This window comes from Seriola aureovittata, chromosome 1 (assembly GCF_021018895.1).
Source record: "Seriola aureovittata isolate HTS-2021-v1 ecotype China chromosome 1, ASM2101889v1, whole genome shotgun sequence".
NCBI lineage: Eukaryota > Metazoa > Chordata > Actinopteri > Carangiformes > Carangidae > Seriola > Seriola aureovittata.
The window spans coordinates 28,594,550-28,609,489 of record NC_079364.1 but is presented as its reverse complement, the minus strand read 5'-3'; the positions used below and the strand labels follow the sequence as shown (position 1 = coordinate 28,609,489).

Genomic DNA, 14,940 nt, shown 5'->3' with positions numbered 1-14,940 from the left:
CAGCAAACTGGGGCTCGCCTTCCTTCAGAATTCCCAAATTGGACTGTCGACCAAAAGGGAAGGTGGCTGAAACCCATCTACGGCGTTGGAATGTGAGAATGCTAAAAAGCCTATAGTGACGATTGATGTGAAATTAGTTTACCCTCATGCTGCACTGATATTCACACAATTTAATAATAGAACTTCAATCTGTCACCAGCATGAATAATAATGGCTTTTTCACACATTCTCCAAAAAAAAAACAAAAAAACTGTGATTTTGTACCCCTCTCTCTCCGACAGATAATTCAATCAGTGTTTTAGCCAAGCATGATACCTTCCGACGACAGAAACAGGAGATGTACTTCCTGCCAATCATTGTGACGGACAACGGGAACCCTCCGATGAGCAGCACCAACACCCTGACCATCCGGGTCTGTGGCTGCAGCAAAGACGGCATCGTCCAGTCCTGCAACGTGGAGGCCTACGTCTTACCCATCGGCCTCAGTATGGGAGCTCTCATTGCCATCCTGGCCTGCATCATCCTGCTGTTAGGTGAGGTGTTTTTTGTATTGAAATATTACCATGAAGTGGGTTAACAGATGATTTATCTGTTCTGATAGAAAATCCACTTGTCGAAGCTTGACCTAGACTTCTTCTTTCTATTTTTCTTCCTTTCTTTCTTTCTTTCTTTCTTTCTTTCTTTCTTTCCTCCTTGTTTTGACTTTCTTTCTGACAGTAATAGTAGTACTATTTGTTACGCTGAGAAGACACAAGAATGAACCTCTGATTATCAAGGATGACGAGGATGTGAGAGAGAATATCATCCGTTACGATGATGAAGGAGGCGGCGAGGAGGACACGGAGGCGTTCGACATCGCCACGCTGCAGAACCCAGACGGCATCAATGGTTACTTACCGCGCAAGGACATCAAGCCAGACCTGCAGTTCATGCCCCGGGCGGGCCAGCACTCAGGCCCCAATGGCGTGGACGTAGACGAATTCATCAACGTACGGCTCCACGAGGCAGACAATGATCCCACAGCGCCGCCTTATGACTCCATACAGATCTACGGATACGAGGGCCGTGGATCCATTGCCGGCTCCCTCAGCTCGCTGGAGACGGCGTCATCAGACTCGGACCAGAATTATGACTATCTCAGAGAGTGGGGCCCACGCTTCAGAAGACTTGGGGAGCTCTACTCTGTGGGCGAAAGCGACCGCGAGACCTGACCTTTGGTTTGTTAGAAAAAAAAAAAGACCTTTCAGATTTTTTTTTCTGTCCACATGTGTGTTAAAACGCTAGGGGGTTTGCTGGCTTTTAAAAACAGGTGTTTAAAAAGAAAAAAAAAACAGTTAATAAACAAGGGAGGCCACCTTTTTGTATTCTTCTTAGAGTGAGGTATAGCAGTCGTCATCCACTACGTCAAGCGCATTGTAATTGTTGAACCAAACAATGTCTTTATTAGGAGATCTATGATTCTTGTGGAGTGTAACTTAGATTCCGTCGTGGAGTGTCTAGCAGTATTTTGGGTGTTAGTCATTTGCTGTGACTGCCAGTAGCAGAAAAACCTTGGGTTTGCTGGTAGTTGCCCAATGGAAGGAAATAATGGATGTTGTTGGGTTGCCTGAAGCTTGAGCAGACACACATATACTCCATGCTCCATGGATAGCAAGCTGGACTACGGAAGCTGCAGAAGGACTTTTGTTTCATGTCTGCCAGCTGACCGGTGATCTGAAACAAAATGACGAAGAAAAAGCAATATATGGTCTACATTACAATGATGAATGTATGTATGATTTGAAAAAAAAGCAAAAAGATAAACCAGTATTGGCTTTAAGGTGAATTTGTTATCATTTGATATGTTCTCTGGTGGCCACATTTATAAACTATCTAAAGCCTGGAAAGGCTTGCTTTATACAACCCTTTGTATTTACATGCTACAGGTGTGGGTCGCAAGTGTTACTAGCCTATAAAACACTTAAGTGAAGACAAAAAAGACAAATGTAGAAACTCTGAGGCCTTCTTTTTACAGAAGCAACATTAAATACAATTGTAATCTACTGTTTTTTGACAAGAGACGTGTTGATTCTTCATTATTGTTCTGAGTTTTTGTATATCTGTTCTTAAATCATTTCTTTTCTGTGCTGACAATTTCAAGTGAGTGTGTTTAGATTATTTCACATTCAGCTGTTTTTTCAACCACTCGATCACTATTTCATAAGAGCCAAATCTTTATCATGAATTTACTGCAGATGATGACATAGACTAGATGTAAGCAGGCAAACAAGAGCTCTAAGTTACTGTAACAACTACAGATGATCTAATTAATTGGAAACGCAGGAATGGGACTTTTCTGACACGATGCTAATTTTGTGTGAAATATGTCTCATGATATATCCTGGGGTACAGCCAGTGACCGTCTGAGCACAATAGTCCAATTGATACCTACGTGTAGTACGTGACTCCCTCCAATCTCATTTAGGAAAGATTGCATTAGCCCCAAGAAAAGTGAAAACACAAATCCAGACCATGTGCATATTGTGCTTACACTGTATGATATCAATAAAAAAGACTTGTACTGTACATAGAGTTACTGCTAACGTCATTAGCTTTCAATGAGGTGGTAGGTTTTGTCTCTGCACGTTAGCTCTTGCACATAACGAGAATCTCAATGGCACTACAGCTGCGTGCATACTCAGTTTGTACTGATACAGTATTATGGCAGTTCTCGGTAGACTAAACAATATATATGGAATAGTACTACATGCAGATCATATTTTCTACTGTGCTTTAATGCTTATAAATGTGTATGTTCAATTATTTACTCCCTGTACTGTAATCTAAGATACCCTGTATTGTTTCCTACTTTGTGAAATATATTTTTATAAATATTGCTGAATGGGTGTGGTTTTCTTATGCGCAACTGAGATATGACAGTACAAAATCACAGATGGAATGTCACTGATGTTGAAGGAACACCTCACCAACTTCACACAAGGGTCAGTTTAGACGTCAAGAGGACACCATTCAGCTTGTGAAAATGGTTGTATGATGTCTTTTGAGGCTGTGGAAGTAGCTTTAGAAAATGACCCTGATGATGTCATAGTGATGTCAGGGTTGCCTGAGCTTGGGCTGCAAATCTATAACAGAAAGGCTATGTTTAGAGTTTGAAAACACCAGGAAAAGAGAAAAAGAGGTGCTGTTGGTTGCATTATGGGAAATGTAGGATCCAGTGCTTTTGGAATTTGACCTACTATAGGAACAAAACTGGCTTTCGCTGCTTTCATTTTAACCACTCTTTTTTTTTTTTTTTTTAATCGGTCACTCGCAAGTCCTCCAACTTTATGGAACTACAGTACTACTGTGAATCGCATAAGAGTACCCCCTCTAAAAAAACTACTAGCAATGTAATACATTTCTTTTGACGGCATTTTCGTTATGGCCATTTTCAAATGAAAAGCCTTGAAACATCACAGAATAATACCCAACAACAGAGCCTGAGAGCAGGAAGCACAACTGGACCCATCCTCACAACAGCAGGACGGCTCTGCTGAATCTCTTAAAGCGCTTTGGCAGGCATATGCGTCATAAAACAGTGTGATAAAGACAAAAGCAGCCCTGTAGCATTATTTTTCTCAGACTTAGTCACCTAGCATATTCTGGCCCTGCACTCCATGAATGCTATAGAAGTCAGTTTCCTGATGCTGTGGAAAGCAAAAAATGGACTTTTAACCCACTTGACTCAACATTCTATTATTACCGCTTTAGACTGAACCTGTACCCAAAACAGCAAAAAGATAGAGGTAAAAACACATCAACAGGGATAAAAAAGGAATCTCTAATTCTTATCATTTTCCCCTTCCAGCAGCTTTTCTTTGGCTTGAAAATGTCTCTAATGTTGAAGGCAACCTTTCATCCCTTAAAGTTTCTGTTTTGCTTGCTCAGAAAATATACTGTCTTAAGGATGTGCTTTATCAGTTTGACATTATGAACATGACATTATGAAGTTGTGACAATTCAACTTTCAGAGGGATATAGCCGTCAGTGCTGTTCAAATAAATTGTAGGATTGGTCTCTGTCGCACTGACTGGAACAGCAGTAGTCTTTTAAAAGTGAATCAGAGGAAATCAAGGGTGACATCAACAAGCACTATAAATGTGGTGTATATTCTCATCTCTTTTTATGTCACCAGCCAAGACAGTATATAATTTAAAATATTATTTTCACGTATAATATAGTCTTATTAGATTGATGCAACCTAATCTGCTGAGTGTCATCACTAGTGTTTTAATCAAAGAGAGAAATAAAGCTTGGAGACCATTGTGTCTTAATCATGATCTTAATTTATTTAAATCTCTCAGAAACTATATACACAGGGAGAAACAAGAAAAGCTGTCAATACATTAAATAGTCTGAGATGTAAATTGTGATGTTGTGTTAATAGTAATACTTGTCTGCCACTGTTACTTTTTTTTTAATGAGCAAAGATTAGATGTCATGCAATTTCCTATTTTCTTTCTTTATTCCTGTATTTCCTTTTTTTAAAATTCCTTTTTGAACATTGTCTCTTCTTTGTTAATCCTTAAAGATTAGACTTCGTTTGAATTTAACTGATATTGAGTTTTCTCACAAATAACAAAAGCTTTTGATCATATCAATTACTGACTGTGTCTCAGTTAACTCAAAGGCTCAAAATCAGTCTTCTATGCCTACATATAGAGTAGTACACACACACACATACACACACACACACACACACACACTGGAGAGGGATAATATTCTTGTAACGAAAACAATATAGATAAGATTAAAGGAGCTATTTGTAAGTTTTGCTATTGCTACATAGCTACTGTTAGCATTAGCAGCTGTTTACATACCAGTCTTGCTAAAAGCTTTAGCCATGGTTGCATTTACAAGACATGAGGTTATAATTTGTCCTGTGACATGCTATTTCTTAAGGGCAGATTGAACGCTACACTGACTCGGTATCGGAAAGTCACGAGACAGTCCAGCTGTAACTGGTTAGCATACTAACTTCAGTAGAAGAAAAGAAGTGACAGATGAAGACTTGCCATTGCTTTCCACTTCTGGAGACAGCTCTTGATGAGTAAAGGAAAAAAGTTTGATGCTGAACTCTCAATGTTTCTTCTAGACTGGTAAGTAAACAGCTGTTAATGCTAGCTAAGTAGCAATAGCAAAACTTACAAATAGCTCCTTTAAACACATTTGATGTCTGAGATCAGAGATATGAGAAACCTCACAGTCCGATTCCACATTGCAACATACATCTACCTTTTCCAAATTTGCCAAAATGTGGTTGGTATTTCAGATTTGCCCTCTGGGATTGGAAGTGATGTTACACCTGAAAGCTGCTATCTTTATGCACCTGATCCATTAGTCAGCTATGGAACACATTTTACCCACCGATATCTCCCAGTAAATGATAGAACAAATTGTTTTCTGGAATGTGTAACCTCGGCAGGTCAGCAGACTCATTTGTAGTCAATCTTCATGCTCCCCCACTGCTGTGTATGGCTGCAGGTCTGACAGAGGTTGCCTAACTAAACAGTAAATCAAATTATCTTCTCACTTTTGTCACGTAATGGAAGTGTCCCTCGGGTGACAACCTTGCACTTGTTGTACCCTGCTGATATGTGCCAGATTTTATAAGGCAGGCCTGTGGCTCTGGCTCGCGTGGTGTAGAAACTGTAATTACTGTTGCCTGGCAGAGATGCCCTCAATTACAAACAAACTTTGGTGCATACAAATTAAGAAAGCTGCTTTCTCTTCTGGATTTTGAGATATAACCTAAATATCATGGTTTGACATGTCCCTCCTGATATTTTTTCTTCTTTTTTCATATTTACCATTGTACTGTTTTAATGGCTGGATTAACGCCTTTAGGGAGCCCTGAGCAAAAATGAGCAGTGGATTCCAACTGATCCCCCGTTCCCACCACTCTGTATTGCGTATGTATGTGGACCTCTTCAAGCCTATCAAGTACACTGCAGACTACACATGGTAGATTAATTATATTTTGCCTAAAGGTGGATTCTACCTGGCCCCAGGTTTGCTGTGCACCAATTACTTTCTGGCAATTTGATTAAACACTAATTCCTTTAGCAATGTGCACCAAGTAAGAACAGTATCAACACAAGTATTAAAGCTTGTAAAACTAGAACGACCTTTACAAATAAGAGCCTCAAGTTTAGTTAATAAGGACTAATTTGAATTTTTCCCACTTACATCAAGTAGTAGTATCCAGTTCCACCTCCAGTTTTTAAATATTTTTTTTATTTATGGGCAGTGAATTTCATTCGTGTTGCTAAGAGTATGAGTCAATAAGCACTGTGTTGGTGTGTTTCTGAAGGGACTGTTACCAGGCAGATTTTTTAGCATCAGATAGGAGTCAAACCAGATACATATAATATAATCAAGCCAGTGAAATTACATTCCCTAAAAGAGGGAAATGCAGAGTAAGATTCTGGCAATTTGGGAAACAAAGGCTGTGTGGTTTAAAACTGAACACATACAGAAAATACATGAGTGACTGAAAGCTGAGAAAATATACAACAGAATGTGGTCAGTGTGGACTATATGAAGACAAAAAGTAGAGTATAAAAGCAAGCTACACAAAGCACAGCGCAACCATATGAAAAGAAAATGTATCAAAGAGCTGGCGAGTAAGACGTGTTCAAACCCAAAGCTTTAGTGGAAGACGCTGAATGATGCTCAGTGGTTGTGGTAAATACAATCAACATTATCCTCTTAAAAGTTATTCTTATTCTTCTAAGTGCTCCCAGTTTAAACGTGCCATGTTTTCAGGTATCATTTTTTTAGTATCTCACTGCTGGACTTCTCAAAGCCTCAGCAAATAAAATTCAAATGATGAGCTACCACTACAAGTGAGTAGGACAGTATGCATATATTGTACTTTGTGTTGACTATCGATTTCAGGCCCATATCATTTTACTTTCAATTGTGAATACATGATGCATACTCCCAAACTTTGCGCTTATTAGATTAACAATACCCAAGTGAAGCATAGTGAATCTGAGGTCTTTTGGCCCCTCTTTGCAAAATCCAGCATTATTCATCCACTTCAGTCCACACAAAGGTTATTACAACGTACCTCAGTCTGGTGTTCTAGAATTTGGAAATGACTGTGAGTAATTAAACATATCTAATCTAATTCAGATCTCAGAAAGATTTTTTATTCATTAAAACTAGTTCATTAGCCTGTACAAACATATATGTGTTATTAAAAAAAGAAGCCCTGTGAAATTTCTCTTAGACAAATAGTTCTCTTACCTTTTTCCTCTCAATAACAAAGTCCCAGCAGAATTCACAAACAAACCCATTTCTTTATGATAAGAATTTATTCCCTCATTATGATTGAACATATTCAGGCAGGATAACCTTAAGTGTAACTTTTTAATTAAGTTCCATCAAACAATGTTTACATGTCTAATTTAGTCCACTTTGATCTTCTGAGGTTGCTGCGAGAAATATTCCACAACACGACTACAAAAGAAAATCAAAGTAAACAGTGCGATCAGGTGCAGCTATATGTAGTCGTAAGTGGACCTGTCTAAACAAAAGATAATGAAAACCATCAAAGATTAAAGGCAGGCATGTCTCAAAGTTCGTTTCTGGAGTGGACAGTCAATTTTTTGGGGCCCATTAAATGTTCTGTACTGGAAAAGAATCACTCTAATGATCTAACCAATCTTGTGTTTTCACCATTGGTCACTGAACCGCCAAACCACATAAACACCATATGGTCCCAGCTGCTGGTCTAATTCATTCTGCTAGCAGTTTTCAAAGTTTCCTTGACATGAAGGACTGTGTGGCCCAAGCTAATTGAGCAAACTTTGACACTCAGTTCAGCTAAACTTTTATTCTTTCACTCATGGCCTGTTCTCTACAGTTTCCTGTAATTAAAATGACCATAAAGTCATGTTTTAGTAATCTAGAAAGCAAACCAGCGACAGAAGAAATAAAATAATAAAAAAACAGACAACAAAAAGACAGTGTATCTGCATGCTGATTCTTTGTTCCAGCATCCTCAGCTGCTGAGCAGGTGGGACTGCAGGTGGGTGGAGGCCAGTAGGAACTTCATTGTCTTGACGTTGTAGTGGGTGTAAAGTTATTGTTCCAAACCAGCTTCAAAAGCCAGAAATCTGTGCACAAATCCAAGTAATTGTTAAATTATTGGTTTTGTATTACAACTATGTTCTTCCCCTGGAGAAACATCATTTTGCACCGAAGGGAAGAGAAAATCAATCTTATTATACCTGTAATGCAACACCTGTATGTTTTTGTGTTTGTGGTTTAAGCAAAGTAGAGGATAGCTGTTGTTTTGATTCATTGCTTGCTAACACGGTGGTCCTATTCATGCACCATGGAGTGTATAATTGACCCCCTCTTGCAATTAGCATTAATTAGCACCTCTGTTGGTGAATAGCACAGCCAGCAGAATTGCACCATAACCGTCCTGCAGTTTCTGCGGTGCACCGCTGTCTCCGCTTCAGCCAAATAACAGCTGGAATCTAAATCAGTTCCTGAGCCGGCCAGTCCCTTCACAGCTGCTCATGGGATGAAGGAAGCTCCACCCTGCTGGACTACAGAGCCAGTCTCATGAGCAGATGCATGGGACTGCATTTGGATTATCTTTGTTTGACACCTACACTGTTGGAAGTTATTACAGCTGATTACTTTACAGCAACATCATGGCATCATGGGTTTCCATTATTTATTTTCCTTTCAGTATAAACACCCTGAGTAGATGAGGTTTTATATTCTGATTATGTTTTTTTTTAGCTTTATAAGCTCTAATAAATAGGTTATACTATTTCAGCTCCCCTTCTCCTTTTTATCTCATTTCAGCTCAATCTTTTGGTTCTCCAGCCCCCAACTTTTCTGTTTGGGTTCACTCTCACTGCTCTCACAGCATGGTTCTCAGCCGCTGCAGGCAGCTTTTTTCAGCAAAAAAACCCATTGTATGCTACTTACCCAGCACAGAACAACAGACAGACAGCTAGCAAGATGATCTGAATGAACGCCAATGAATGTTGCTCTGTATCTACTGGATGTGTGAAGAGGCGACTGTACGCTGGCAAGTTTGCCACATTAACATAAAAGGTGATGTGATTGTGTTTTGCTTTTCTTTGCATTTTCAGTTTGAAACATATGGTGAGAGGGAATTTTATGATGAATACTATTTCCCACGTCCTCCAACATAAATGACCATATTAGTAGTAATAGTAGTAGTAGTAATAGCGATTTCATCGTACTCTACAATACGACCCCTAGGTGGGAGTTAGGTGTACCAGTCCTTTGACATCATGGTTACAATAAAGTTAAGTTTTGGAATAGTCATGGTTTGGTAGGGTTTAGGAAGAAAATCGTAGTTTGGGTTCAAATAAGTGCTTCCTTAAACAGGCTATTTTTACGTTTTGTTATTGCTACATATCTAGCGTTAGCATTAACAGCTGACTTACCAGTCTATAAAATAAGTTGCGGGTTCAGCATCAAACTTCATTCCTTTACTCACCAATAACTCTTGTCCAACTCACTGTAGCCTCCAATCTGCCCTGAAGATGTTGCGCTGCTCAGAGGTTTTATTATAACTTCTTGTCTTGTAAATGCAAGACAACGATGGCTGAAGCTGTTGTCAGGTGAAAATCACCACCACCCACTCCCGGCAAGAAACCATGTTTTGAGGCAGAGAAAACTTACGAACAGCCTCTTTAAGGTTAGAGGACCTTCGCTGTCATGGTTACAATAATGAACACACAGCTCAGGTTGTGGACTCTGACAAAACGCAGGACTTTCACACAGGAGACTGATGTTCATCTCCCATGTGAAAGTCCTGTGTTTTGTCAGCCCACAAATCCATCCTAACCTCCACACAACATTGACTTGTTTGTATTATGTCACCTGACTTTCTCTTTTGCTCCCGTCATAATTACGAGAGGTCGCCTGACAATAAAACGTAACTGTGGATAAGGCTTTTTTTTTTTTTTTTTTTTTTAAAGGAGGACATTCTACTACCTAGCAAAACCTAATTTCTTGGTTTCATCTGTAAACATATTTCTAATATTACATAGAACAACACCATAAAGGGACAAACTGTTATTACAATATTTTAATTTTACTTAAAAAAAATAACATCGTAATGAATCCGTAGTTTAAACCTTCAAAACATTTCTTCTAATCTTAAGTTGTGTTTCATTAACTGTGCCATTTTACCTCATATTGTAGCACAGTAGGAAATATATTAGTAGAAACTTAGTTTTGCAATGCTTTCCACAGCATGCAGAAGAAAGACAAGGTTAACTGGTGTGCTAATGTATTTAATATTACAATTACCACACACTAATGTTCAAAATCTATAATCACTGGTTAATCAGTCTTCATTTTCAAACTGCTTTTATAGGCGTCAACTGATATTTTGCTTTCCATATTGTTTTATTTCCGTCATTCATCTAAGGAAGCTGAGACAAGGAGCTTTTGGTATCATAATAGGTCTTAATTAGATTTGAAAATGATAACCATGCCTCTTTATTGCTAACTGAGCGTTTAGGCTTTTACGATTGGCTTGCCAAACTCCTGCTTTCTAGTATGTGGTTTAAGGGAACAATATTTTGATGCATGATAAAGTATCAGTTTTAAATTTGTATATTGTTTGTAACACTTCACAATAAAGTGAAAAAAGTTTTAGAAAGAATGAGAATACATGATACTCTTCCTGAGGGGAAGTGAAAAAAAAAAAACTGTAAGTACTGGTAAGGTAATCATGAAGTAATGACGCGTCCCCAGTACAACTCAGTATGCACCACTTTACTGGAGGGAACACAAAAAAGTAACTAATCTGTACATAATAAGGAAGTAATGATTAGTTATTGGACATGTGCCATTTAGCAACTGATTCAGAGGTAATGAGGAACGATTCACTAAGCTACTGGTCAGCATGTAGAGACACAGATATCTAGGAGCTAATCACTAGACACTGGTTCACTAGACACTGGTTCATTAACATAGTCTGTAGCAGTCTGTTCCTCAGTAACATATCATTTTAGTCTTCAGTTATTCCTAAAACCCTGTATAAGCAATATGGCATTGTTATATTGGCATCTAAAGTTTGAATAGATATTAGTTTTATGTGGAGGAACTTTGGTCAGGCCAATAGACTTAGACCCACATTTTCACTTCAGACTGTGATGTTTGTAGTGTCTGTTTGCACAAAGATCTTTGCCAGAAAAGCTATTTAGAAGTGCCTTTTGCTTTTAGTTTAACTTACTTATGTGACAGATGGATGCAGTTTGCTATGTGGGACAACAATTCTGGACTGAAGTTTAGACAAATCAAAGGGAAGCAAATCAAAAAATCTTTTCTGTATGGCAAATTATGTAACATGCTCTGCAATTAAACAAACACAACAATAAAAACTATTAAAGAGAGTCTGCACATGTACAAACACACACAAAGGATCATAATGGGTCTATTGTCCTTTATTTGTTTGTTTTTTTAGCCACAGTAGCAGAATGAATTGAAGGGGTGTGCCAAAAGTTAAGATTTGTTTAACTTTGATCCAAGCTGGGCTAATCTTTGTGTTTACAGCCAATTGCTGTGTTGACCACTGCTTGAACTGAAAGATAAAGACTGTCCTCCTGTAAAAATCAAGCCCCTACATTGTCTTAGCCAGCAGCTTATTACGAGCCATAGTACAACCCAGGTGAAGTAGTATGAAGAGCAACAATATCCATGTTAGCAGCAGGTGGGGTCAACAAAACACTCTATTTTGTCACGGGAGACAGTAAAATGTATTAGTAGTAGTAGTAGTATGTCACCTATAGGTTTCTGAAGAGGAGTTTTGAAGCTCAGAGTGGGCTGCTTCACCGTGGCCATCTTGGCAGTGTCTGACTCTGCCACACTTACGGCTAATCCAAAAATGGGCGCAGAGGAGGGGCATGTGTTGTGCTGAGACTTTCGTGCATGCTGGTTTGTGGCAAGAATAAACTGACCCACCTGTCACTCAAGCGGCCACACCCTCAATTATGCATAACTTTAAACCTTAATAAAATGTAAACAGGTGAGTTATAAAGTATAGTTGTCATGAAAGGCAAAATTAGCCATAGAGACCAAAACCGTTTTTTGTACCAGGCTGTAAACATGTTTATTTCTGCTGGAAAGTTTGACATTTTAAAATGGGAGTGTATGTGGATTGACTCACTGTCGGCCTCAAGTGGTCATTTGAGGAACTGAAGGTTCGGTACTTCAGTGTTGGCTTCATTTTTCAGCCCGGGAGGTTGCCTCTTGATTGAAACCAATAGTCAGCCTTGTTTGTTTTATCCACTTCATATCCATTCCACAACATTAATGTTCATTATTATAACCATGACAACGAAGGTCCTTTAACCTAAACCATAAGCTTTTTCCTATATGTAACCAAGGGAGTTCTGAAAAGGCAAACACTGCACCAACCAACACAACACTCACATTAAAAAACCTTTGTTTTATGGATGCAATGTGAACATGTCTTTAGTCTTTTTCCTTAATATTTTAACTCTTGTCTAAACATTCTGTTACATTAAAAAAGACTATGCTCTATCATAGTAAATCTTGTCAGATCTTTTATTTGGATATGTATACTAAATTCCAGAAACTATTTTCAGAGGATTTATGTATATATTGATGTTCCTTGCCTTGTAATCCTGTTGGTTTAAACCTAATATTCTCCCGCCCCAAATGTATTATTCATCCTGTGAGATGTTTTGATGTGGGAAATGAAAGAGTTGGCAGTCTTCTCTGTCCAAAGCCTCAGGTAAAAAAAGATGACTGCAACCACCTCCAGCTGGGCTCTGTTATAAACGATCAATACCATTAAATTCAAATCAAAATCAAAGTGTCTAAATCAAAATATTCTGTGCACACCTATGGGAAATACATAAATTGATCATCTCTATCTCTCTTTTTCACTCTTTGCACTGTACACACATACACACACACATGCACCAATATATATTCACCCCCTTAAATTATGTTTTATTTAAGTAATTAATTTTATAACATCTCAGCTTTGCACAATGTGATTCACTGACGCTTACAGTTTCAAGAAGCACATCAACTCCAGGTTTTGAGCTCTTGTAGAGATGCCGTCTCTCTTGCCATCACCTTTGATCGTGATATGCATATTTCATGACCAATGTAATGTCAATGAGTCCTAGACTAATCCACCTCAGAGCCAGGGGGAGCACACCCAATGATAAGGGTGAGTGAACTCAAACAGACTGAGATAAATATTGTATTTTACGAGAAGGGGAGCAAAAGACGCAGCAGGGCTGTGGGACAGGGAGTCACCAGGAGGTGAGATAGCGGGAAAGATACCCAGAAAGAGAAGTATTTGGAAAGCGCAAGAACGGGGCAGACGTGGAGACAGAGAAATGGTGGGGAAAAAAAGGGAGAAGAGATGGGTTATTGCAGGCCAAATGTTGCTGTCCAGACACACTGATAGCTAGCTGAGATACACTTCTGACAGCACAGTATTCAGATCAACAGCAGCTTCTTTCAAACACTTTTATTGACTCATCCCAAAATCTGTGCATCATTAAAATCCATTAATGTCCTAAAACAACATGTGCATTGATGAAACAGATTGAAAGTTCAAAAATTTGATTTAAATCTTTCATAAACGCTTCATGTTTTAATCATCACAAAATATGTTCTCACCCCGAGATCATTTATTTTCCAATATGGCCATCGGGGGACAGATCTAAACGCACCCTGGTGAGCTGGCAAATGGCTGATACCTACCACGCAACTGAGCAGCGGAGCAGTGGGGAGCACAGGAACTGAGCCAGATAGACAACTCATTCATAGGAAGAGAGAAAGTAGGAGGCCTGCTAATTTGCCAGACGTATAGGTCCCCCCTCCCTTTCTTTCTCGCACTTGGTTTCTTTCTCTTCCTCCCACCCCTGTCATTCCCCCATCCTCTCTAATAGCAGGAGCTATTAGAGAGGATGGGGGAAAGGGGGGAAATGAGGAAGAAGAAAGAAAGAAAGAGCACTTCAGTTAGTCGTTCCCATTGAAATGCGTTTGATTCATGGAAGCTTTTGATGCAGATGATTTTTGCCTCAAACCGCCTTGTCCCAGCCCTCCACACAGGTTCTTTGGAAGTGATATGACACCGGATAAATGATTATGGGGTCCTCAACCCCCCCCCCCCCCCCCCCGGCAGTGAAGGGAAGAGGTTATGTGTTAATACAGGAAGAGAGGTTGTATTTTATGTCCAATGATTAGCCTTCTTGGACCTAATTATGTCCCTGGGGACAACGGCACTCCTCTCCTCCTCTTTGCTCTAAACCTTTTTTCCCTTTTTCTCCCCTCTCCTCTCTCTTTTCTGCTCCATTCCTCCTCCTCCTCTCTTCCTTGACTTTACCACCACCCCCCCCCCACCCCCCCCCAGCCCCTTTCTTTCCCTCTCTCTCTCAGGTAATACACACTCTAGATTCCGTTTCAACATGAGCAGTGTGCACTCACAGACCCTTTTCCCCAAGTAACCCTAGTCAGCCTTAACCGTGTACAGTGGTGTGTGTGTGTGTGAGAGAGAGAAAGAGGAGCATAAGAGAGGCAGACAAGCAGTGAGTAAACTACATGAATATTGCTTTTTTTTGGGAGCAACAGAGATGAAGGAAAGCAAAAGAAGAAAGAGGGAATGAGAGACAGAAAGAGAGAGAGAAATGATTTCCACTACACTGAAACCCTCCTCCCTTAACTGTGCATCAATCCCTGGCTATCTCTCAGCTGCAGATGGAAGTGAAGGGAACCAGATTCCACCTCAGTCTGAAATCTGAATAAAACATGCTCTCTGCTTTACAGTTCAAGGCTTCAATAAAGGCACACAGGTGCCTCCAAACTTCTAGGATTGGGGCCCCCACTCGTCAGACGCCAATT

At 39.5% G+C, this 14,940-nt stretch overlaps 1 protein-coding gene across 2 annotated transcripts in view; it reads left to right on the top strand.

Annotated features, from left to right (window-relative positions):
- Positions 1-2,875, top strand: part of cdh8 (cadherin 8) — a 102,521-nt gene extending 99,646 nt beyond the window's left edge. The window contains exons 11-12 of one of the 2 annotated variants that reach the window (XM_056371828.1): positions 282-533; positions 724-2,875. In XM_056371828.1, the coding sequence (XP_056227803.1) occupies positions 282-533; positions 724-1,211 (740 nt within the window). In that variant the 3' untranslated portion in view covers positions 1,212-2,875. Of the gene's footprint in view, positions 1-281; positions 534-717 lie in introns of both variants that reach the window. The other variant, XM_056371819.1, reaches the window with a different exon arrangement.
- Positions 2,876-14,940: the final 12,065 nt, after the last annotated feature.